General features: G+C 43.6%; 1 protein-coding gene across 4 annotated transcripts in view; it reads left to right on the top strand.

Moving 5' to 3' along the window:
* Positions 1-26729, top strand: part of LOC147666724 (nucleus accumbens-associated protein 2-like) — a 418781-nt gene that overhangs the window by 319505 nt on the left and 72547 nt on the right. For 3 of the 4 annotated variants that reach the window (XM_086948923.1, XM_086948925.1, XM_086948926.1), the window contains one exon: positions 7739-8646. In XM_086948923.1, coding sequence (XP_086805049.1) covers positions 7791-8646 — 856 coding nt within the window. In that variant the 5' untranslated portion in view covers positions 7739-7790. Of the gene's footprint in view, positions 1-5137; positions 5357-7738; positions 8647-26729 lie in introns of those variants that run through there. The other variant, XM_086948924.1, reaches the window with a different exon arrangement.

The raw sequence follows: 26729 nt of genomic DNA, 5'->3' as shown, positions 1-26729 counted from the left end.
AAGGGCTTTCATGTTGCAAACTCAAACCATTAAACTGAAGCAGCAGTTAATTGGACAAATATAACTGAATGTGCTTTGTCCGTGCAACATGACCGTGATCAAAAGTAGACAACTAACTAGCACAGATTTTAGGAGGTGTTTTGATCATCTAAAGAAACTTTCGGTTGGAAATTTTATTTTTTCATTAATATGAAAACTGAGGGAGAACACTGATCAGTTTTGAAGCTACTTGAAACTGTGGTTTGCCAAGAATGCTTAAGGTTAAATAAACATAATGATAAAAGATATTACAGAAACTGTGTTGTGCAGAGTGACAAGCATGTGGTTAAATAAGCATGGCTTTAGGAGGTACCAGTACTGGAAGCAGCCATCTACTAGCAAAACAGTTGATTATATGCCATAAAAAAGGTCGAGAAAGGAAAATTGGTTTGCAGTGTGAAGAAGATATTAACTTTTCATCAGAAAGCAGGGGAGGATGGGTGGTTTTGTCGAACGGATTTATCTGAAAAAACACGAGTTGTGTACAAAATACTGACAAGGCTGATTCTTCAGAGGAAAAAATACCTAGTTTAAGTCAATATAACACCTACATGACTGGCCCCAATGTTAATTGCAAGTAAAGTAAATGGGCCACTTAAATGTGCATAAATCTGAGCAAAATGCCTAAGTTGGTGTGGCCAGACACCCGTTTACAATGTTAACTTAATGTAGGACACCCAGTGTGATATTGCTGTATTCGCAATGCTTTAATAATCATTATCTTACAATTCTCAAACTGTTCTACATCACAGTGTTTTGTTCATCATGCATAAAGTGTCCTTTGGCTCCCAGAAACCGCATTTAAATTGCCGTTTTTTGACAGCATTATAGAAGGGCATACATTGTATTTTCAAAAGCATCAGTGGTGGCAAATACTTTGTTACTAATATTGTGGTATTTTAGAGGTCCCAGCAATGTGATTAGCAAGAAAGATGGATGTCATTTTTGGCTGTCTGACAGTGTGTGTGTATGTGTGAAATTTTACAAAAGGTTACAGAATCATCTAGTTGCAACACCTAGTACACCAAATCTAAAAACAGATTTGATTTAGACTTTGTGAATTTTCGGCACAAGTGTACATCACTTTGCTGATAAAACTAATATGTATTGGACGTTTTAAATGTATGTGTTAAATATGAGTAGCACAACCACCACAAGGAACACCTAGCTCAGATGTAGGAAAACATGACCAAGACCCTAATGTTTCCTACCTTCATTACAGTGGTTGGAATGTTTGGATGCTATTTTCATATCGGAGGGGCTAGTGTTTCCAGAGGGGCTTTGCAATATACACTTAATATATTTGCTGCACTCTTATTAGCATAGACATGTGGACTTCAGGAGTAGGATTACAAAGGGCTACATACATTTAGGTTATTCAGTTGCCAAAATATTAAAGAAAATAGTAAAGTGATGAGCACCAACATTACCAATATCAGAAATATGTGCATCATTATTATTTTTTTATTATTAGAAATGTGAATTGGAATGAGTCAACAAGCCCTAGTTAACCCAGGGTGGGTGGTGGGGGTGGTAAGATATGTATTTACAGCTGGAAGTAAACGGAAAAAGAATATAGACATAAGGAACGCATTGCTGTTACATAATTTGAGTTCTCTCGTAGTGCTTTATGGTTGAACACTAAATTCAATGTGTTTTTTTTTTATTGGAGGGTTATCATTTTTTTCTAAAAGCTTCCAATGTTGGCACATAGGATGGGTGGGTTTGGAATCTTCGAACGTTTGGAGGTTGCATTATTGCGAACAGCAGTGGCATCCGTGATCCCGGAGGTTATCCGAGGCTGGGCTAGCTTTTGTAGGTGACATTTGAAGTACCACCAGCAGGGAGCATCATTGTTCTCTTGCTAGTAACATAATTGGCTCCTTCACCAAGGCATCTGGGCTACTGAAAGTTGCCTCTCTCCTGGCAGTTTTTAGGTCCCAGCTAGACCGCGATTGCGCTTCTGCTCCTAGACATGTTTTATATAGTTTGTGGGCTCAGCCCTCCCTTAGGCTTCCCATTTGCTGGCTCCATCGTTGCTCTCCTATTCTTTCTCCCCATTTGTCCATGGCATGCATTTGTCATGCCTCTTCTTGTGTTTAGCGTCCCTGAGAGCAGGGACCAAGTACTATATCAATCCACTGGTCACCATTTTAGCTTCTGTTAAGAACTACTTTTTTCTTTCTTGAAAAGAAATTCATACGAGCAAGCCTGTTTCCAACCGCTGCCAGCTCCACTCCGTTTTTGTAAACAGGCCTGTAAATCCTAACTAGTCACTTTTGCTGAGCATTCAAAGACCGAGACCAAATGTCAGATGCTGTTTTTTAGGTGCACCTGTTTACTTAATAACCCGGTGTTGCTTGTTCTTCGTGCATGTGGTTTGATTGAGTGTAATGTTTCCTAATTTAAATTGCAACTCGCGATGGGAGATTACCCCTTGGAGCGGGAGAAGACTACTTAAACATTTTGCCCTAACTGGACCTCACCTAGCAGATGATTGCAATCCCTTCCCGCCAGGCAGTCCTGCAAATACGACTTTATTCCATCCAACGTAAGCGCGTCGAAAACTCACTTATTTTAAGCAACTTCATTTTAATAAGCAACACTCGCTGTAAAAATATATATATTTGAAGGAGGTCTGGACTGAAACTACCCCCGCCTGCTTATTAATAGGGTATTTTCAGATTAAACCGAGTATATATTTTGAACTCGTTGAATTCTCTGATATTAATATGTATTGGTGTGTTTTCTACTCATTGCTGTATCTGATAGACTAGTTTGTGGGAAATGTATTGCGCTCTGGCACCACCTAGTGGCCAAATACGTATTGTTTCCTAATGTGGCCCTTCCTGGTCAACTGCTGTTAGTAAATTAGTAGTACTTGAAAGGTTTTTTTTTTTGGGGGGGGGGGGGGGGGGTTGGTGGGGGGAGTGCTGTGGAAGCAGGCATAGTATTAGATATTTACATTTTTTTTCGCAGATCCTCTGAAAACGCTTCCATTCATGTGCAAGTATTATTATTTGACAATGGAATAGAAACACAGAAAACACACGTTTTAAAGTTTTATCCATACGCAAAGTTTACAAAATACTGCTCATCGTGGAAGATACCACACCAGTGATGGTCGTCCGGTACATTATTCAGCAATTCAGTGGTTTTTTTTCTTCTTCTTCTGGGTGGGGAGGGGGTGGGGCTGTGTGCGCCAGTGTTGCAGGTACTGCTTGCTTTTGTTTTGCCTACGTTTTTTGTGTTTGACGAGAGAGAGAAATAGGTTGAATTTTGTAGTGCGAGATATGGCTTGTGGCAGCGGGTTACAGACATGGGGGATCTTGGGGCGATCGTCAGAGCTGTCTTGGTTCCACTAGCCACTCACATCACAACCTTGCACAACTGTAGTAGTATTGTGTTAGAGCAGTCTAGACTGCATTGAGGTCTTCAATCAGACTGGTGCCTTCTGTGACTACATCGGGTGGGGGAGGGTGGCGGTGCACAGAAGAGTGCAAGCCTGTGGTGAGTAGCATAAACTAGTGCATTTTCCTGTCAAAAGATCCCACTTCTGTCCACGCTGAAGCATTTTCAGTCAACCACTAAGAATGCTGGGATTTGTACCCTCACACCAAAAATTTAACTTTAAACTAGCCCCATTAACCTTGAAAACTAGGATAACAGCTGTAAAGTTCATATGTCTTGCTGCTCCAGTCCAGGATATTTCTTTGCATTCTGAAACTCGTATTCCTGGGGTGCTGAGATCTAACCCACCTCGAGGCCACATTTGGCCTTCAGACTGTCGAACTGAGAGGGGCTGCCAGAATAGTACAGCTTTACACCAAGACGCTCTGTGATGCTCAATCTTGGCGTATACCTGCATAATGGACTCATGGCATGGGTTTTAACTTTACTTTCTAAATTTAAATTGTACGCTGCGGGCACTTGGGTGCTGCGTCTGCCTGGGGAACACTGACCATCTGGCCATGCCATGCTGAAGCACATTGGCATTGACCAAGCCAATAGCGCTTACATTGCTTAGACAGGTTGCCTTTGCCAGTGCTTGTTCCCCCCTGATCTAGCCCTGTTTAAATGTGTATTATTGCTTGATGATGAAGAAATGAAGTGGTGGCAGCAGGCACTACTTGCTGGTTAGGTGCTAGCATGAAAGAGGCGCTACTTACGCTGGCTAATTCTAAAGAAAGCATTGTGGATGTGTTTGTGTCTGAAGCGTGTTACATTGATCGGTGCGTGATTATTGAGGTCTCATCACGAATGTTCCCGAGTGGAGGGGAGAGGGTGGTCTTAGGGCTACTGGTTAACCAGGGCGTGGAATGAAGTGGTCCTCGCGGGGTCGTGTTGGCCAATCGCCCAGAAAGAAGCGCCTGTGAACTTTTATGGTGGGTGAACTTTTTAAAGCCTCCTGCATCTTTAAGAGGCTCTCAGCGGATGGAATTGAAACGTTTCAAGAAGCAAAGTTGTTAATGCAGTGTAGAAAGACGCTCCAGCCGCCCACGCGCGCCTGAGACAGGTACATTCGCAGCCTCCGTGTTCCCTGCGCGGCGGCTGCTGCAGCCATCAAGCATTGCGTCTGCACTTCTGAACTGTGGCTTTTAATATTTAAATACCCTGTAATGATCACCGGGGCGGCGGGAGGGGCAGGGGCGGGTGCCGCGGGGCTTGCCAGACTCGGGGTGGGCATGCACCACCGTCAGCAGCTCCCCCCCACCCCCCACTTCCACCGGAGGAGTTCAGCGCCGTCCCCGCCAGCTCCGCAGACTGTTTGGAATAGTTTAAATGCCTGGACACTCTGGGCGGCAGCGGAGGCACTTTACGGCGTAATTCATATGTAAAAGTGCGCCATCGATGCGCGGCGCTTCCTGGGCGCGCACCCCTGCGCCCGCCGCCGCCGCTGCCATCCTCTGTGCACTGCGGTGACTCATCAGCGCCCGTCCTGGCCCGGCCGGCGCTCGCAGCATTCCTCTGGCACCCGGGCACCGCGCACTTTTTTTCCTCCCTTTCCAAGCCTGGCTTTTGAAAACTGACATTTGCTGGGCTCCGAATGAAAGGGCTCTATTCATCGCGCCGAGCGGGCTGAATGTTAATCTGGACCGGCCCCTTCATTGAGATGCGCAGCGCTGCACCGGAGCTCCGACTTGAAGGAAAGCCTCGGCGGCTCCAGCACACACAAGCACAGGGCTTTTTTTTTTTTTTTGCAACTCTTCTGTTTTTTTTTTTTTTTTTTTGTGTGGTCCTCTGCATTTCAGCCCGGATGCTGAGCTGGAGTCTGGCGCGGAAGCGTCCTGTTCTGAACCTGCTCTGCTCTGGTAAGGTAAGTGGGGAGGGGTCTTTGGAGTTCTGTAAGGGACCCTCTTTACTGAAACTATGCAGAGATTACCCCAGTGGCCACACTGAACTGGACGCATAGCGGTGAAACGGCGTTACTGGTCCGGCTGCCGGATATACAGCAGACGTTGCGTTGTTTAGCAGGTTGTTTGACCCAAATCCGAGAGATTCACTACGTTTCCGGAGCCCCGACCAATAGTTTATTCCACACATGCCAACTTCTGCGCCCTTTGTCCCTCCCTCTCTCTCTGCCACTGGCCGGACGGGTCACTGCTTTTGTTTTTCAACTTTCTGGAATGTAGTTATTTCAGGAAGCCTCCCCATGGGCACCGAGGGGTTTCCATGCCACGATGCACCCGCACTTTAGACCCTTCTAAATAGCTTCCTGTGGTATTAGACACGCCCTGCAGGGACACTGGTACCCTTAATGGCTCCAAATATGTTTGGTTACAGACATGGGTCAATTGTAAGATGTTTGATTTAAAGACATTGGTTGCTTGCTACCTGTAACTTGTTTGATTTAAAGACCTGGGTAGGCGTGCTGCTTATAACATGTTTGATTTAAAGCCATGGGTACCCTTGCTGCTTATAACATGTTTGATTTAAAGACATGGGTACCCTTGCTGCTTATAACATGTTTGATTTAAAGACATGGGTACCCTTGCTGCCTGTAACATGTTTAATTTAAAGTCCTGGGTAGGCTTGCTGCCTGCACCATGTTTGATTTAAAGACATGGGTACCCTTTCTGCCTGTAAACAGGTTTGTTTTACAGATATGGGTACCCTTGATGCCTGCAACATATTTGATTTAAAGTCCTGCTGTCTGTAAACACGTCGGGGTACAGACCTTGGAACCCTTGCTGTTTGCAGCGTGTTTGATGTAAACACCTTTGCACCCAGCTGCATCTAAACCTGTTTTATTTGAGTTTCTTGTAGCTTTTCTCTTAAGGCAGTGCTGTTTATGGGATGCTCAGCACTCGGACGGGGGAGGGAGGGGCTGGCATTGCTTAATGTTCTCCAGACAGCCTGCGTGGACCAGCAGTGGCCGCTCACTCAAAGGTTTGATGCACTGAAAGCCCCTCAGGACAGAACCGATCGACGTTCACCTGAGATAGGCACGACTCTGTTCTCAGCAGCAGCAGCAGCATTGCCTGACATCAACCCAGACACCGAGGGGGAGGGGGTGGGGGCGCTGTCTGACTTGGCGAGCTAGCCTTGCACTTTGTCAACTCAGCCTTTCTTGTCGAGACGGAGGCTCCGGGGGTCTTACCAGCCTTGTCTGCACAGCCATGGCGCGCTCTCCGCTCCAGACGCTGTGCATTGTTTATACACGCAGCATCGGTCTGTGCTACCGTGTGCCAGACGGGGTGTGTGCTCGCACTGCAGCAAGGCTCCCGGTATAGACAACGCAGACACCTCGCGCGCCCTGAAGCCGCGTGCAACTTTCAGAGCCCGATGCCCCCGCCGTGCCACCGTCCGACCTCTCGCCTCTGCTGCCAGCCTCTCTCGTTTGGTGCCCACCGAGTCTCGCCTGAAGAATCGTAGGTCTCACCCACCTGCCTGTTGTCCCCCATTCTCGGCAGTGGAATATTCTAATGCATACACGGTGAGCATTAGTCTGCACGTTCAGTCTGAGGCCGCCAGAGGCGAGGCATTACCCGAGGTGACCCCAGCATGACGGAACCAATGCGGCCAGGGGGGTGTTTAAAGCAGATCTGTAGAGATAACCATTTTTGGTAAAACAACAAAACAGAGACACATTGTATGTATATGTATTATATATATAAAGAGATATATATAGATGGGTACAGATGTATATATGCAGTCACATTTCCTTTTGTGTGTATAAATGCATCGGAGAGACCCCTTTTTTCTCAGATGTTCTTAATTCGAAACTGGCATTGGGCCATGTATATGTATATAAAAAAAAATCTTCAGATATTGGGAAGTTCAGATGCTGGGGACGGCAGCACCTGTATCATTTCAGAAGTTGAACAACATTAAATCCCAGGATTCAGTCACTACGGCTTTTTTTTTTTTTTGCGTTCAGGGGACTTTTTGTAATTTAAAAGTGTATATTTTAAATTGATTTTTAATGTATTCTTGGTATCAAGCCTGGTTGTAGAGCATTCAAATTGGGCAGTTGGGTGAATTGGCACACAGCGAGGTAGCACTGTTTGCCCAGGATCACACCATCTCGTCAAGTGAGTCAAATTGGGTTCAAACTATGGTGTCCTGGTTCTGAGTTCAGCGGTCTAGTCCTTGAGCCACACCTGTCTTGCGGTAGTGTGTTGTATGCTTTTAAAACCAGCTCATCTCATTTGTGGTCTTTATCTTACACTTGTCTGTTTGCTGTCTCCTTTTCCAGATGTCTCCTTCTCCGAATTCAGCTGCACTGAAGGCCTAGAGGAGCTCCAGTCATGTCCCAGATGTTGCACATAGAGATTCCCAATTTTGGGAACACGGTTTTGGGCTGTCTGAATGAGCAGCGGATCCAGGGGCTTTATTGTGACGTTTCCATCGTGGTCAAAGGGCAAGCGTTCAAGGCTCACCGGGCGGTCCTGGCGGCCAGTAGCTTGTACTTCCGGGACTTGTTTAGCGGCAACAGCAAGAGCGCGTTTGAGCTGCCGGCGACTGTGCCCCCGGCATGCTTCCAGCAGATCCTCTCCTTTTGTTACACTGGAAAGCTCACCATGGCTGCCAGCGAGCAGCTGGTGGTGATGTACACCGCTGGGTTCCTGCAGATCCAGCACATTGTGGAACGAGGCACGGACTTGATGTTCAAAGTAAGCTCCCCGCATTGCGACTCGCAGACCACCATGATCGAAGATGGCAATTCAGAGCCGCAAAGCCCATGCAACCAGTTGCAGCCTGCGTCTCTGCCCTACGCCACCTCCCCGACGCTGCCCATCCCACTTCTGACCAGGATAAAACACGAGAACCTCGAGTTGCAGCCAGCGGGCCATCCAACGAAGCGGCCTCTAGAACCTTCCACAAGGGACACCGCAGGAGGGAACATTGGGGCCACCGCCCCCCTCAAGCTATCGCGGTTCTCCTACTACGGAATGCCAAGCTTAGCGGCACTGATCCCAAACATACAGCAGGTGCAGTATTCCCAGGGGGAGCGCACCAGCCCAGGAGCAAGCAGCATTCCCACTACTGATAGTCCCACTTCGTACCACAACGAAGAGGACGAGGAGGACGATGAGGCGTATGACACCATGGTGGAAGAGCAGTACGGTCAGATGTACATCAAGTCAACCGGTGGATACTCAGGTAATGCACATCCCCATTTCTTCATTGATATTGTGGTTTCTTGCAAGCGAAGAACATGAAACATATGACACGGAATGAAATATGCATAAAATTACACTATTTATGAGGAATGTGTGTGTCCAGTGATTGATCAGTTTTACAGAGTTTTCAAGAGCGAAAAGGCAGGCATTGTTGGTTTTGTTGGTCAGGTGTCCAACGTAGGCTCAGGAAGGCCAGGATCCACATCAGATTTTCAGCGCGGTCGTGGACTAAATAAAAGATGTTTTATGTGGATGTACAGAAAATATGGCACAAAGGTATGAATCAAACAGTGAAAAAGATATAAGTATTAAGTTTGAAAAAACAATACTTTCAATAGTTTGGGAAAGAAACCAGCTGTTGCCCAACCCCCCCCCCAAAAAAAAAAAATTGAAAATGTTATAGGATATTTATACCAAGGACAGTCTTATGTGTATTTGTGTCCTATAGAGGTGTGTCAAGCACGACCATACCGTGTGACTTGTGTACATACTACTTTGGCATCAGTCACAAATCTTAAGGGAAGTGCCCCTCCAGTGTTTGTGTAACATCTGTGCAAACACTAGTTAAGTGAGACACTGGAGTGAGCAGACGCCTTGGCAGGAAATGGTCTAATTTCAGTTAGCAAAGATTAAGGCCAGGGCTAAAGAGTTTTAGGATTATATTATAGGTAAATGATAGACTTGCCTTTAGTGTAAGGTTGGGCATTGGGCCGATGGTAAGCTTTAGGGCAAAGGTTATAGATACTATTAGGCTTAATTTGATGTCCCAGTCTAGGAATAGGGTTATTGTTAATGTGATGTTAAAGGTGTGAATTAGAATTAGGGTAAGTGTTTTGGTTCGAGAGTGGGTAGGTCATGGCCCTTTGGAGTTTGGGGTCAAGTCTAGGGCACATGACAGAATAGTGTAAGCGATGAGGTTAAAATACCTTACAGCGTGGTGTGGAGTAAAGTCTAAGACACATGACAGTATAGGGTAAGTAAGTGATGGGGTTACAGTGCCTTACAATTTTCAAAAAAGCTTTTGGTCTCTGAGAAATAGAAACAATTTCCTACCTTTGACTTGAAGTTCATTACTGTTTGAGCCATACATTTGTCACTGTCATAAACATGTTTTTTTCTTCTTAATTTAATGTTTAGTCTTTCAAACTAAATGTGTAACATTGTAAGAACGTGTGTGTGATTTATGTGGATACAGTCTCATACTTTGAGAGTTCTGTGAGAATGTTGGAGGGTGCAGGGGGGAGTTACATAGCAGTGTTGGGACGAGTGTTGGATGGTGCTGAAGCATCACATTAGGGAGCAAGTCACCAACCTGAAAGCAGATCTGAGTTCTCAAAGTTTAAATAAAAATAAAAAAAAGAAAGCCAGAGAATGGGTGGCACAGTAAGGAGTGAGAAGGCTGAGAAACTAATAATATTCAAGATTTATTTGAGATGCTGCGCGTGGTGTGGGAGCGGGTGGGGCGGGGCAGGTTGAAGTGAGAAAGAAGGACCTCGCAGCATGCATAAAGGGAGCAGGCGAGAGTTTGGAAGCGGAGGGCAGGAGATGAGAATGTGAAGTAGTGGACGTTGGCACGCCAGTCTAACAGAGAAGATATGAGCCAATGATAGGAAAGATGAAAGCGATTAATCAAGAAGGAGCGTTTAATTACATGCTTCTATTTTTCATCTTACTGTTTGGCAAAAAAAGAGCACAGCTCACAAAAACACTTTCCCTAAATAATTGTGGTCGATGGCTAGTAACCCATTCTTTCCTCGAATTATTGGGGGCATTTTATTCCTTAGCTTTTCAGGGGCATAGAAATACAGCAATGTTGGGGGCGATTGGATGCTTCGTACACTAACCTACAGCTACCCGCACAAATTAAGCACTGTACACTCTGATGGGAAAGCTTTGAAAAAAACAAACCTAGGAATGGGAGCAGCGGTCCAGCTGATGTTGAGTCGTGTGGGAGAACTAGCTGTTCTCAAGCATGGGACTTTGCGCATAGACTTTCCATCATAAAAGCCTACGAAAGCGCAGTGGGAAAATCGATATTCTGGGTCGCCTGACAAAATAAATATAACTTTTATTTAAAAAAAGTTGCTAAGAGGAGATCGGGTGTCCAAGCTCTGTAAATTTATTTAGTACTAAAAAGGATTATACTTTCCCAAAATCGTGCCTACATTTGTAGAATTTCAGTGGGTAACAGTTTTGGGTAAATGGGAAGGAGTCTGCATTCCAGATAAAGTTTGTGCATGCGTGCCTTAGAGGACTGCTGATTTTTCAACATTGAGAGTTGACCAATACAGGTTTATAACTGCAGGGCTTATATTATTGGCCCTCCGCATGGGTTTGCAGAGCGGACGATCATCATGCAGCAATAGCCGCATGGCCATGTCCCATGATTCGGAACTGCACTTTCAATCACATTGCACGTGTGACCACTGAGCCAAGCAATTGGATGGCTGACTGTTGGGGAGTGGGACCATACAATCCTGCTATTGGCTGGCTGACTCTTGAGATGTTGGAGGATCAGCTTGCCAACCAATTGGATGGCTGACTGTTGGGGAGTGGGACCATACAATCCTGCTATTGGCTGGCTGACTCTTGAGATGTTGGAGGATCAGCTTGCCAACCAATTGGATGGCTGACTGTTGGGGAGTGGGACCATACAATCCTGCTATTGGCTGGCTGACTCTTGAGATGTTGGAGGATCAGCTTGAGGAATGCAGTGCGCAGTCCTTGTCCAGCTACCCCTCCCCCCCACAGTGCAAACTACATATGAGTAATGAGTTGCTAGACCACCACATTTGCGAATGTTGCTACCATATTTCGGGGTCTGTGACGCCAGCTCCTGCCAGATGTCGCCGCATCGCTCCAAACCTTCATAGAGACAGACAGAATGTGTGGTGGAGCTGCAGCCCAATACCTGTCCAGTTACAAAAGTAACATGTGCGTTTCAGAAGTGTGCAGTTGCACACAACAAAAGTAGGTGAGTAAAATCTGTGGTAGAGCGTTTCTTTGGAGTGACTCTAAATACACGCATGTGCCCTTCCTTTATTGAAGATAGAGCAAAATATGGGAATGTTTTGTTAGACTTGGGGAAAAGTAGCCTGGTGCACCTTCATGTGTCTAGGAATGTTTGTTTAGTAGCTGCCTATTGACCCTAATGGCAGCATTTCCTTATGCTTGTGTATTGTTGGATGTGCATGGATTAGGTCTACATTTGTTTCGTCATTGATATTAATTGGCATAGAGAGGAAATGTCTGCCCTCTTTCCCAGGCCCAGGCGATCTCTCTTGACCCTGACTCGAATGCTCAGTACCTGCAGGAGGCCTGTTGGAGACCCTAGTGTCACTTAGTCTGTTATTCACATGTCGTTCAGTCCCTTGTATGATGTAATCTGTTGCCATGCCTATGGTTTAGTCACACTTTACCATCAAGGGACAATGTTTTTGTTTACCTGCTCACTTGCCCGGCGCTTCTGGGGGATCCCAACTCTGGACTCCTGCCGATGGAATGTTTATTAGCACTGATCTGAACCCTGGCTCCAGTGGCAGCCTCCTGTTTTAAGGCCTGTGGCCAGATGTAAAAGGCCTTGATACATTGGTGAATAGTCTTTGGTGCCAATCCTCAGAAACACTTACAATGAGCTTTGGCCTGTACCTTACTACATCGGTTTGTCACGAGCTCGTTCGATATGTCCGGTTTTCTGCAAGGTTGGTTGGTTGACGTCAGTGTGGCTTATGCTACCCAGCTTTCATATACCCTAAATATGGCTTAGGTTTAGATATGTTTCTCTATCGCAGTGAAGTATAAAAGTATTTACAGACTATCTCTAGAATTTTTGCCCAAAAAGGCACTGCATCCTTCCTATGATGATCCAAGAATCTACAACGTGGAATATCTATCGCCTGCAGCAAGTTAAACCCTCTATCCCAGAGTTAGGGTATAGGTGCTTGCAACAAAGTGAAGAGCGGCTATACCAGACTTCAGCAGAGATGGCCTGTTTCAAACTATGCAATCTTGTATTTGTGGGAAAAGGACAGACCTCCATGTGCTCAGATGCTTTTATTGGTAGTCGGTGATCTCCTGAAATTGAATTCTAAAATTTTGCATGCTCAACTGAAAGAAGCAAGTTGCCAACTCAGATTTCATTCAGTGCAGTATTTACTTCTGGCTTAAGGGTACACATTACTTTCTTCTAGGTCACAAAATCAACAATGAGCGAGTGTTGCAACCTGTGTGTTAGTTTTCGGAGCTTTACTGGAAGCAAAAAGAATTGCTATGGGTTGCGTTTCACCATCAGTAGGGTCCAGTGCATGGACGCACAACCATCATCTAGGAGTTGTACTGACTCTCCAGCAGTAATATTGTGTTGCTCACTTTCCTCGCATGTTCAGGCCAATTGATGATTATGTTTGCAGTAGTCTGTGGGGGGATGTAATTTAAACATTCTAGTTTACAAGTCTCATTCCAGATTGTGCTTGAAGTTTAGTTGCGGGATACCAGTAGAACTCAAATTCCAAAATGTACTCCATCTCCAGCTCTTTGATCCCAAACTAGATTTCTTGTTTCAAAAGTACTATTCGTAGCACTAACTCAAACTTTCTAATTTAGACCTCTTACACCAGCCTTCACTTCTGCGTTTATATTAACGGCTTGCAGGCCACAAAATGTGTTTGTGTATGTTTATAGCAACCTTGGGTGCACCATCTCTGACTGTTATTCAGCCTAACAATATGCTTTCTTTACAACATAGGAATTACCAACTATGGTGCTAGTTGCTGTTGAGCAAAATTCGGTTTGGTTGTGCGTGTTAATTATTTTAAAGTGTTTGTTGCAGAGTGCTGTTACAATTGGTGGTGTTTGACAAGTAGACGAGCGATGAAAAGAGGAAACTGAGGGTCGAGGAGGATAAATCAAGTTGGGCCTGGAGGGATTCCCTGCAGTTACACCCAATTGGTGGATCTCGGGCACAAAGCAAGGTTATTTGCAGCCTTCGAGCCGGTGAATCTGAAGAGCTATCTGCGGGATATGCAATAGGGCCGTGTTGTGACATTACAATTTGTAGTTCATCTGCACATTTTACTGAGGCAAAGCTGGCAACTGTTTGTGCACATGGAGTGGAGAGCTGCAGTGTTTGCGCTGTCCGTTCCTTCAGCTTTTACGTACAGTTGAGTTTGCTCAATCACATATTTAGTCTGTTTGTGGTTTTCTTTCATTGGTGTCTGGGTCCCGAGCTCATTCTAGTTTGCCTGTACACAGTTTCAGAAACTAAGAGTAAGCAGGCCTGTTTATTTGATTATCTCTTTTCCTTATGATTGCACCTTGTATTGATGATGCAGTGAAATGATTGTTCTTTATGGATTCCTCACTGGCATTGAGAAATCCATAAAGAACAATAATTTCAGATTGGGTTGTCTTAATATGTTTTGACCAGAATGGGGATTTACATTGAAGTGTATGGAACTCTCTAATGCTCCCATATGATGTACTCTACCTTGATGTTTAATTTAAAACTTCTTCCTTTTTACTGACAACACCACAATACCCCATGCTTGCCAACGTCTTCCCCAGCATCGCCATCTACGTAGTAGAGTTATAATGGCACTTATTTTTGTAAACAATTGTCTTTTAACATCCTCTTGCGTGTGTTGCTGAGGGGTGGTCTGGTGGTACTGGGTAGTTCTTGAAATAGTGCAAGGAATTTATTGTGCTGAAAAGCTGGGGTTCTGCTAGAACCTGGAGCCTTAAAAGTTTTGCCAAAATACCCTCCGTCTGCTTCTTTTAGCGTGGTCTTCAGTTGTATAAACATGTACAGTTGTATACGTGTTCTGAGCTTGGTTTGAACGAGCGTCTTCTGCCTGTATTGGCAGTGTACTGCTCATCTTTGTTTTTTAATTTTACTTTGACTCGAATATTTCTAAATATGTTTCCCAACTTCAGAAGGTGACTAGGTATGTGTGTAAAATAAAATTAAATCAGTATACTTTAAAAATGTTGGAACATGTGTATGTCGTTTGCCTTCTCCATTCCACATTTAGGGCAGGTCTTTATTCTGGCTCCCTTGAACTTGGATAGTCTTTTTGGGGTCCAATAGGCCCTGTGAATAGTAAATAAATGGTTTATTTTTAAGTCGGCCGGTTTTACAGTGGACCAGCATTTCTCCAAGGATCTTAGCCATGTGTTTTTTTTTAAGTCCAGTGCTGGCAGTTCTTTCCTCCAGATTGTTTCTGGAATCAGGAAGTCTTCTTCCCCGGCTGTTATTAGGGCCCAGTACCATCGAGATCTCTTTTTTTTATGGGTGAGTCTTTCATCATCTTTCTCCAGTTCTTCGTTTCCCTTTTTTTTCTGTAAGTGATTTTGCCCAGCTAGTGAGTTGGTAGTATTTGAATTTGGATAGCGAAGCATTAGGGATTGTGGTCAGTTGATCCCAGGTGTTTATAGTGTTCTCTTTGTTCAGTTGGCCCCTCTTCTTAATACCAGCTGCTTTCAACGGGGTGGCCATGCAATACTTGAGTCAGTCTGGGGTGCCCGGGGATTCCCATATGGGAGCCAGGGTACTATAATATGGTATGTTCAGCGTGCTTCTTATTTGGTACCATAATTTTACTGCGGTATTAAGAATCTTTAGTTTTATCTTTTTAAAGAATTTTGGGTGTCCAAATTTATATAGAAAGTTATCTGTTCTTCCTGTCATTGTTTGTAGAAATTCAGGGTAGTATTGACAGCTCTTCAAAAGTGATCTCATGTTTTTGAAATGAAAAGCTCTGTAGTATTCAAATAGGTCAGGACTAGCTATCCCTCCTTGTTCTTTTTTTTCTCCTTAATTTACTCCAAGCGATTCTTGTTCCTTTGGAAGACCAGATGAAACTTGTTATTTCCCCCTGAATTTTCTTTATAGCTTCCCTCTTGAATTCCAAAGGTATAGTGTTGAACAGGTAGGTAAATTTAGGTAAGATAGACATTTTTATTATATTGGATCTTCCCAAGAAGCTTAGTGGCAGTCCACCCCATACTTTACGTAGTTTTCTAGTTTCTCCAGCGATTCTGTTAAGGTTTATCTGGGGCACTTTATTCAGGTCTTTAACCAGGTTAATCTCCAAGTATTTTATCTTGTCTCTAGAATATGGGTTGTTGAATTGCGTGTTCCAACTCATAACTTCAGTCTTTGCCTGGTTGGTCTGATACCCTGACACTTTCCCGAAGTTAGTTAGAGTTTCTTCTATTTCTGCAATAGTCTTGGAAATTGTCTGTAAACACCATCAGGTCGTCCGCGTTTAGAGCAACCTTTTTGATCCATCGATGGTGTTTAAAGGGCGATATTGAGCTATGGTTTCTGAGGTTGCTTGCTAGGGGCTCAATATAGAGGTTAAAAAGTAGCGGCGATAACGGGCATCTTTGTCGTGTTCCTCTTCTGATTGCAATATTTTCGGTGAGGTTCCCGATAATTAAGATCTTAGCTCTCGTTTTTTTGTATATTTCCTCCACCATACAGAGAAAGCTCTCTCCCAGATTATATTTGCTGATGGCCCTGCTCAAGAATGTCCAGTTGACTCTGTCAAATGCTTTGGCAGCATCGAAGGTGATTATAGTTAATGTTTTTTTTTTACAGATGGCTATGTCTATTGCGCCAAAGAGTTTGTGTGTTATTTCTTGTATTTGTCTGCCTTTCACGAAGCCCTTCTGGTCTGGATTGATCAGGTTTGTCATTACTGTTGCTAGCCTTTTTGCCATAATCTGCATAAATATTTTGTAATCACAATTCAACAGTGATATAGGTCTGTATGATTCACAGATCGTTGGATTTTCCCCCGGTTTTAAAATTATGCTAATAGTTGCATCGTTGCAGGAGTCAGGTATTTTATTGTGTCCTCTGTAGATTGTGTTTAGTAACTCCGTTATTGGTGGAGCCAAGGTCTCCCTTAGATTGATGTAAAGCTCATTCGGTAAGGCATCCGGGCCGGCTGCTTTCCCTCTTTTTAGCCCTCTTATCACGTCTCCTACTTCTTTAATTGTGATTTCTGCATTCAGTTCTTCTTTTTCTTCTTCCGATAATGATGGGAGAGGCTGGTGATCTAGATAATTTCCCAGCTGTTCCTCAGAAGGATTCATTTCTTCATTATATAGATTGGAAAAGAAATTTGTGAACTCCTGCATTAATATTGTGTCCTCAGAGCTTGGTTCTATTTGATTATACTGCTGAATGCTGGATACTTTGTTTCTGGTTTGGTCAGTCCTTATTTTCCACGCCAGCATTTTGCCGCATCCTTCTCCATATTCATGGTTCGATAGTTTGCTGGCATCCCATTCCCTCCTCACTTTACTCTCAAGAATGTCTGTGAGTCTTTCTTTTTGTTTCTGCCTTTCTTTTTCTAGTTCTTCTTTAGTGGTTGTTGTGTGCTCTGCTGGTATTTGTATATCGAGTCGTTTTATATCGTTCTCCAAGTCTCTTATTTCTTGCTTTATAACTTTTGATCTATATGCCCCCATGCTTAACAACTTCCCCCCCTGATTACTGCCTTGTAGGTATCCCATGTGGTTTGTTTCGAGGTTCCAACTTTATTATTCTCGAAGAAATTGTCTGTCTCTATCCTAAGTTCTTCTATTAACTGTGGGTCTAATAGTATAGTGCCCCCACCTCGACACCTTTTGGCAGGAAGTTGGTAAGACTATAAGCATGGTATTGAGAAAACAACTGGATGTAAGTATAAACCTTATCTTTGGGACTGATAATACAAATGATATGGGTAAGCTAACAAAAAACAGGAAAATCTGTTGTTTGTGTTGATTTTATTGGCAAGGAGAGAGATGTGCATAAACTGGGTGAGCCCGACACCCCCAACACATGAGGAGTGGTTGAACTCGATCTTGAGAATAAACAAACTCGATAGGAAAGGAAAACCTTGTAAAAAATATAATTTCTGGGAAATATGGGAAGATCACCACCTAACATATACTTAATTTTTACTTGACTCCAAAATATATAAAGTCCAATGATTACGCGATGACAATAATTCAGACGGGAAACATTCCCGCCAAGTAGCCAGGATGGCTAGCTCCCCCATACCACCCCCCCCCCCTCACGAATAAACAGAATGATTGATTATGGTAAAGAATCAAGGGGATTCCAACTGAAACAACCGTCAAAGGGAAACTCCCCACTCAGGATGGACTCTAAGGGGCAGTGCAGGTACAGATGTTTGCAGAGACGGGCTCCTGACAACTCCTTACACATAAATTTGCAGAATGAGGAAAAAAACCATGTTAAAACAAAAAGAAAAACAATGCAAAAGGAAATAATTGTAAGAAAAAAATATATTCGAGTGTAGGCTACTCTTTGTTTGAAGTATTAAGCTGTTCTTCTAAGTTAGAAAGTCAAGCAACGAAAAAAGGATCTTTTTTAAAAACGTGGGATTTTAAGGCGCAATAAAATATTGATAAATATGCAGCATTTTTTAAAGAAAGATAAAAGGAGGCCTTAAACATTTTGCTAATGTGAGAAAGTATACCTAACTGTGCTGTCGACTTTGAGAAAGGGACAAGATGTACAGTTTTTAAATAAATGTGCTTCGGAGAGAAGATATATAAAAGTGCATCTTGAAATGCTGTTAATAAAAGTAAAAAGATACTTAAATGACCATAGAAATAAAAGGAGAACTTAATTACATTTGACTAATGTAGAAAAGTGAAACTAAATGTTTGATGTGGTAGAAAAATGTGGTTCAGAAGTTGCCATATTTCAAGGCTTCAGTTTTTTTTTTTTTTTTAATAAGCGAAGATTATGAGTGTCTAAGTTGTTAAAGAAGATAGGACTCGCACTTTAGGTTTAGCCTATGCATGCATTGTCGGCAAAAGCTGCTAAGAAGGTAAAAAGCTTAAAAACGGGCTCAGAGCCCATCCATTACTTACCTCCATTACTTACCTCCATTACTTACCTATAGTTCGCATGAGTTGGGTTCCATGTTACTACTTTCCTTTCTTCTTACTGGTCATGCTCCTACTTCCTGCCGGCTGCGCACCTCCTCCTGCAATCCTCCTGGGGCTTCTTACTTGGGGCATTCATCCTGTTGTGGAGAATGGACCTATCACAGCTTCCTGTTTGCAGCCAGTGTCTCTCCACTGGGCGCACGCTTCTCAACTAACTTTTTGCCATGTACTCTATAAGAGTGCATGGCAGTATACGGTCTCCCCTCACATATCCTCCTCTCGCTGCCCTTTGTTACTTTTCCTTCCCCTGGAGCCCTCGTTATGCGCCCCCTGCCCTCCTCACGCTGTTGTTTTTCCCCATCCCCCACCCTCCTCTCCCGTGTTGTTTGACCCACCTATCCTGTGCTGTTCTTACTCGTATTGCATAGCAACTTGGGCTACTGTGGAACATGCCTTAAAGGCGGGGAAAAAAGCAAAATTACTTGGTCAGCGATGGGCGCGTCATGGCTTTTTTTCCCCGCTTTAAGCCATGTTGCACAACAGCTCGCGCTGCTCTGCAACATGTCTAAAAACATTGGGAGAGCTGTTGCATCTTGCAGCGGCAAAACCTGTTGGATTTGCCAATGCTTGTTGACTATTCAGCCTACAACTGTGCACTATTTGAAGGTAATAGGTAATTCAGGTGTCCTGCTGTGATCAGCTGATGCTGTACAAGATTACTTTCGTGCGGTCCTTGGTCGGTGCCTGTAGCACATTAGATCCCGTGAGGATGATGGATCCGATACTGAGAAAGCCGGTGGTTTAACCAGCAGCAGTTTGCAGAATGGGTTGAACAGGGAAAGAGCAGCAAGCAAAATGTTGCTTTTATCCACGCAGGAAAGAGCAAGGACTTGCATCAGGTTTCTGAAATAAATGGATGTCGAAAATGTTTTTTATTGCAGGCTTTGCTCATTTCATCAGTATGTTTTTTTAAATTTCAATATGGGACTCCATAGTGAACCCAGGACTTAATTGGGTGCTAAAGTGGCACATGGGTTGCACACCTAGTGAGCATAGTGAAGGAGGCAAAAAATGGTTGTTAGTTGAGACAACTATGAGTATGTTTTATTTTCTCCAAAGTTTGATTTGAGAAGATGAAGGAAAATCCATTTGTGGATATGACAAAGTCCTGTATTTCATGAATCCACCAATGGCCTCTAGAGCTAAAGTTAGTTCTGCTTGATGGCATAGTGAATCGAGATACTGGATCAGGCGGCGGATTCATGAAGATGGAAATGAACAAGATTCCTAGGATGGAATCCGGGGCAAGCAGAAGATTGTTTTGTCTCTATGCAGGATCTTGTCATCCTTGCCTTACTTATCTTCACTGGTCACATCTGAATGGTAGAAATGGCGAGCTTTGTTTATAATCCCTGTGCTTCCTTGAATAAATGTGTCACACTTTATTCACTAATTGTTGATGTTCTCCTCGATTCACAGACCCTCATTCTGAAACATTCCATTATTTTGGGATTACTGGATTTCATATTTCAGCTCCGCTAATCCCGGGGAAGCGGGTTTTGTCTTTACCGTGTGACTATCATCCATAGTTTGCACTTAGTTTGCTCTGATATTATTATTATTATTATGTTTCTTATATAGCGCCAGAATCGACCCCGAAGGGGTATCTCCGCGCTTGCCTTGGGAACCCGTCCTGGGTTTTCCCTGTGAGATAGCCCCTACAGGGCATCCCCAAGGTGAAAGCCAGGCATCCCGCCACGGGGGGGCCGTTGTGGAGATTAAGCAAGCTTAATGCCCAGAGTTGCAGAGGGTGAACCCATGATTAGGTCAGGCACCGAAGCGAGAATTATCGAGTCCATGGACATTTGAGCTCAAGACCCTGCCGCGTCAGGAATCGAACCCTGGTCCCGGGTCTGACCTCTGCTTCAGGGTCTGCCTGCTCTAACCAGTGAGCCACACTTCTCCATATAGTCTTTTCATTTCAAAACCGGAAACCAGTGATCAATAGAAGTACTGTATTCTGTGTTATAAGAAAAGGGTTTGGTTTTCTGCTGGCACTATGGCCTCAAAAAGGATGCAAACTTTTTATGTACGGTCATTAAAGCTGTGTAGAAAGAGATGCCCACCGTGAACACCCTATTGGGATGTGCCACTTAGTCCTATCACACCAAATATTGCACAAAGGTTTGGCATCACATCCTCCCAAACGGAGGGCTGTGTGTTAGTCCACTATACAGGCTCTTACAAAGAATCTATACTCTGTAAGAATGGGTCGGAAGCCTAGTTCTTAGGCTCGTGGTAGGCATTAGTTGCCAGACAACTACCTGATGTCTCTCCTCCTGTGGGCTTACACTTGACGGGCACCACTGTGCCTCGTTTGGAACTTCCCCCAAAAAAGTGTATTCCACCAAAGAGCTGGAAAGCACGCTTTTATTTAAAATATTACGCAGAGGTGTGGAAATTGACACCATGGCTGATGCTCTTTCCAGCTCTCTTTTGTCGCTATAGTCCTCTTTCAGTTTTTTTACAAAAAGCTCATTTAATTTGCATATATACATACCATTTTACAGGGTGAATGGTGTACTCTCCTGCACAATATTTTTAAATGAGAAAGTTCCTCGTCAGTGTTTAGTTCGGAGCGTTAGATAGTATCACACATTGTCTTAGAGCTGCTTCAAGGCACAAAGCTCAATGGCACTGTGAGTCATGGTGGATGCAAGTAAGCTCTTGCATATTTCATTTTCAAATGCTACTATTGGCAAGGTGTTAGCTGAGTGACTTGTTGTTAATTTTATTAATAATGTAGCGCACAGTTTGCTATTGCCAGAGCACTGCATGTCTGAAATTCCCTTTTTTATTTCAGTGGAGTTGGATTCTTCCCTTGAGTCTGGATTAGTGGAGATTCATGGTTGTGACCATGTACTCCAAGAAATTGATCAGGGTTTAGGCTTTTGAATGTACATTGCTGGATCTGCTAGATGAACAAAGCGCTCTAGCAGGGGTACGGGGGATGCCGTCCTTTACAGATAGTCCGTCCCTTGTTTCAGTAGGCCTTGTGCACAATCCGTAGTTTCAACTTACTTACAGACTCCTCTGGACTAGTCTAAAAACACGTACGATCCTGTAGGTCACATTTAACCTGCCAGCCTGATTTCGGAGTCTCGACAACTTGTCTGGAGCTGTTTCAGCAGTTGTGTGTGTGTCCTTAATTGGAGTGGGCCATTATCAGGCCTCTTGTCAGCTCCTTCCTGTCAAAGGCTTGTAAGAGTCGGAACAGTCTACGTAACGCAGAAAGTTACAGGTCGACTCCGTAGACCACGGGATTGATTTTAGGACCAAGTGAGAGGTCGGTGTAGAAATGATTCTCAGATGTCTTCATTCTTTCAGTTTGCAGCTATGATTCACAGTTTAAGGGATCATGAGGTGACCTCCTACCCCAGTTATGAGAATCTCAAATTTGACTCTATTCATGCAATGGAGCACTGTATGTCATCCATTGAGGAACCTGGTATCCATTGAAGAACCTGTTGAAGGCATCTGAAGATGTTTGCCAGGCTGTTTGCTAGTCATAAATGAAATTCTAGGAATGTATATTCTCATTGTCCCGTAGTATCTGTTTTGTAATGAAACTTGCTAGGACTCTCCCATTCGAAGCAGAGCACCAGTAGTCAGAAGTGCTGGTACAGAAATATATTTGCCCATTTAAAGCATTTAGTGGGGTGTATGATGAGTGCATTTACCCAGTCTATCTGGTTAGGTGGTGTAGGTGCCTTCCCATGGCATGATCAGTTTACTCTGCCAATTTCTGCAATAATAAAAGAAACCAATTGCCGGGCCTCCGGGATGCCGGCTAAACGGCTGTGTTCAAAATTATGTAGATCAACGATATTGGCACACTGTTACCACAAAAACTGTGATTATATGTGATATGTATTGCAAGCGTTGACTCCTGAGAATAAAGGTCTTTAATAAAAATTAAAAAAAAGAGTACGTAAAAAAAATATAAAAAAATAAAAGAAACCAATTTGATACTCTCCAAAACAGCATTTTGTGATTTGCAGTCTTAATTTTTATTCCTGAATGAGAAGACACATATTGTTCTAATACTTTTAAACTTGTGTTGGCAGTATAGTTGTAGTGGGGATGAAACTGACAAACCAAGATTCTTTACACCATGGTAGGAACCCCTATGCCACATGTCCGGGATCCTGGATACAAATATTTGTTGTTGCACCTAGTAATAAGCTTGACTTTTTTATAATCTGTTTAAGGGTGACTAATTCTACGCAGTAGAATAAATTGTGCATTGAGCTGCTTTGTGCACACATGAGTCTTTCATATTGATGTGCAACCTATCACTTCCTGCAAAGGTCGTTTCCAATGTGCATCGATTATCCCTCTGGTAGAGTATCCTCATTTTACAATCAGGGAAAACTACAAGCCAGATTGAGTCAATTGGCTCTCAAGGACAGCAATTCACCAACTATTGCGCTTGTGCACCTTTTCCCTTGATGCACTAGGCCCTGGTCTTCCATAAGTTGGAAGCCCAGTTCACTGGTCCCATTTAGTTTGGCACAGTGGTTCTTCATCTGTCTTCAGTTCCATTCGTAGGTCTTCATGAATTCTGTCACACATTGCAACAAATAATGCTTGCTGTGTGTTCAGGCCATACAATGTAAAACCTTTTCCTACAGATCACTTTGATCTTCACTTCCATCCATGCATCATATTTCGGGTCAAAGCTTTTTACTAGTGTCGGGATACATCACTGTACTATTATTACTTCCCGGATTAAAATGTATCAATTTTTTCCACAATTTTTGACCCAGTAATGGACAGTATCCTGTTTTGAGTGATAGTGTTACCAATAGTGTTTCTTGTTCCAGACCTCCTCTCTTGCAGCTTAGATGTGGGGCTGGTCCCAGTTTTTAGAACCTTTTCAGTTGATAAAGTTTGTCAGCCTTCTCTCAGCCCTGTATTGTAACCCTGTTACCCCGTCCCATTGTTTGATGCAGAGCGATATTCGGCTAAAGTCTGGTGCCGTAAGAAAAACTGTGAATCCTCATTTTGTTCAGGTGTACAGAAAATTCTAGAAAAGCTAGGTGTCTGGCAGTGTATAGGTTAAGTGTCAGACTATGGTACTCCTGAAAATTAGGTAACCATGTGTTTCCAGCAGTGTTTTTGGTGATGTGCTATAGAATTTATTTAAGGAAACGCCTGTCAGTACCCTTTAAGCTGACTTCTGGTTTTTGAAACCTTTATCCTTCTGGTTGACCCCGACTTGGTATAACTGTAGAATTGTATCTTCCTTTCTGTTCACCCCATAGGCACTGATGTTTAATTACACGCCTGCTGATGCTCTAGTTAAGAACTATGCCGCAGAGGCAGTCTGAGCATTTTTTTTTACTGCTTTCAGTCCTATTTGCTTGTAATATGCACTGTCCATAAAGATAGTATCTTCCGGTTCCTTTTCTGTAAATTAGTACTGTGATCACACGCCTCACCTAAGTTGTCAAAATTTGTTTACAATGAACCATATTTCGTTTGTTTTGGTAAACCAGCGTCCTGTCTTACGGGAGGGTCACCTCTGATATCAAGATACATTCACATCATTTCATATTAAGGGTGGTCAATTCAATTTAATGCACCCAATTTTTCATGATCCTGTTCATTTGGAGGCCATCCCTGAATCCTGAGTGCCAATGTGTTCCTTCCATAAACAGGTCACGTATAGGTTGTTTAAACAATAAACAAATTATTGTATTACTATACTACTGACCTTCACAGTTAGTATCACAGTATTGCATATGACAGGTGATATAGCACACTCCCCTTTCAATAGAATTTTACAGATCACACAAAGATGAAATGCTGCGTGGGCCCTCTGGGGTTGACAATGTGATGTAACAGGTTTTGCACTGATCCCGGATACCTTAAAACTCCCTGAGATTAGTACTTGAGGAAAGTGAGAATGAGGGAGTTATGGATTACGGAAAGAGGGCAGCGAGAAGGGTGTCCTACCTAAATGCACCCTTATCAAATCTTTGGTCCCCTTTATTGGTGGCCATATACTGGATATTATAATTATCGTACCTGACAAAATGTGATACCAAGGTGTGTGGATTTTATTTTTCCATAAGAGTAGAAATGACTTAAACTTCGGATAGAGCACTTTTTCCCTTCACACTGAAATGTATTTTGGGAAGATGAAATGATGAAATTGTAGAAAGAGTTTAGACCACACTGAGACGCAATGCCGGAATAATATTCAGTCTTTGCGATGGAGATATGCAGATATAGGGGGATTACTATGTCACCCCTTGTTTAAATGTAACTGTTTATTCTGTCCAGTTCCAGTGTTGCTACCCGCTGAAAGCCTCTCCAGTGCCTTGCTGCCTTTGCTGGTGATCTAGGTGGAACGTACCACCAGACACAGAAACTAGGGGTAGAAACAGTGAAAGGAGTAAGAGAATATTTGGACTGGAGCTCACTCTTGGCGGTTTCGTCTGTTTCAAGAGATGGGATCAATCTGTCTGTCTGTCTGTTATGATGGGTAGTAGATCTGACCAGCTGGAAGACGGGGGCATACCGTAAGTATAATATACCAGTTGGATGGCAGGAACACATAACTGAAACAAGGCTTCCTGGTTTCAGCAGCGGATGGTGCTAAAACGAGCCCGGAGCCAACCTGGAATCCAGTCCAGGCCTCGGATGTTTGCTGAGCAGACACTGGTAAAGCGTTGCGAGAAATGGGGCCTGAGATAGCACAACCAGCAACACAAGGCTGGGATAAGACCAAAGGAACACGGTAACCCTAAAGGGGAAAACAACAAACAATAAATGGATGTCAAACCCAGCACAAACTAGAGTCTGAACTGAAAAGCTAATGCAACCAAGCAACACGTGGCCAGGCACAGGACTGAATTCCAAAGATAATTAAATAAGGCTCCACCCCCAAGGTCTAGAAATGACCTTAAGTGAGGAAATGTGTGCATGAGAGTCAGAGTGTTATCAGTTTAGTGTTCTTCTCTCAGCCTCCATCCACCCGTTCTCCGGCACCTCCAGCCCGCGGTTTTGTCATCTTGCCTAAATCCAGACAGTAGCCAGTATATGCAGAACACGCATTGCATATGTTCAGACAGCATATTCTGTATTCTTCTATGTCCTGTATACTCCAGGATGTAGCATAATTACATGAGCAAGACATCTGCTTACATTCAAACCCGTGTACCATGTTGTGTAGTTTGTACACCTTCCTTTCAAGGCCTAAAGAGGGGACCGATAAGAAAGGAAACAGTTTCTCCAGACTTTGAGAGCAGAGACAGAAGGCTATTTCCACTAGTGTCAATCGCCCATTCTCTCAGTGAGGATTCCTTGCTTTCTTTAGATGCTGAGAGTGGATTCCTGCTTGGGAATAATGCAGAAGCAACAGCAGGCTGCTGGGAATTCTGCTGTCCCGCTCACATCCTGCTGTGGGCACGCTCACAAGTTCCTCTCACTGCCACCTTCACTCACCTCCTCTTCTGGTGGTGATACTGTTTGCCCCACTCCCTCCTCACTTTGGAGGAGTGTAGGTCCCTTCACCTACATGTCACCCTTCAAAATTGTACCTTGCCAGTTCTGACCAGGACCCCTCTCTAAAAAAAAAATAGTGCCAATTCTTCTTTTGTATCTTGGAGTCTGTTTTATTCATCCAGCACAAATGACATATTTACAATGCTGCATGCTTAGTGAGCAGTGTGAGCGAGCAGGTGGATGTGTGTAGGTGTTAGAAGCACGTTGTGAGTGAGCGTGAATGTAGGCTGTGCTTGCGACCCCAACTTTTGTGGCTTTTTTGTGATGCTTCCGTCGACATCTCTGCAGTGGCCCCTCCTTGACATGAGGGCTCTTTGATGACACTTCTGAGACTTAAGAAGGTGGTCCTCTTGAATATGATGGCACTTTTTGGGCTCATGGTGGTATATTTGTCCACATGGTGACATGTCTCGGGCATAGATTTGGCACTGCTATATATCTTTCGTGCTATATTTGGGACATAGCGTGCCAAGTTTTGGCATATAATGGCATGCCTTGGCATACAATGACTCTTTTGTGCATTTGACCGCATATTGTGGGTATCCAAGGCCACTTTTTGGTCATCTAACTTCA

This window comes from Lissotriton vulgaris, unplaced genomic scaffold (assembly GCF_964263255.1).
Source record: "Lissotriton vulgaris unplaced genomic scaffold, aLisVul1.2 SCAFFOLD_334, whole genome shotgun sequence".
NCBI classification, from domain to species: domain Eukaryota; kingdom Metazoa; phylum Chordata; class Amphibia; order Caudata; family Salamandridae; genus Lissotriton; species Lissotriton vulgaris.
This window is presented reverse-complemented; position numbering and strand designations above follow the sequence as displayed.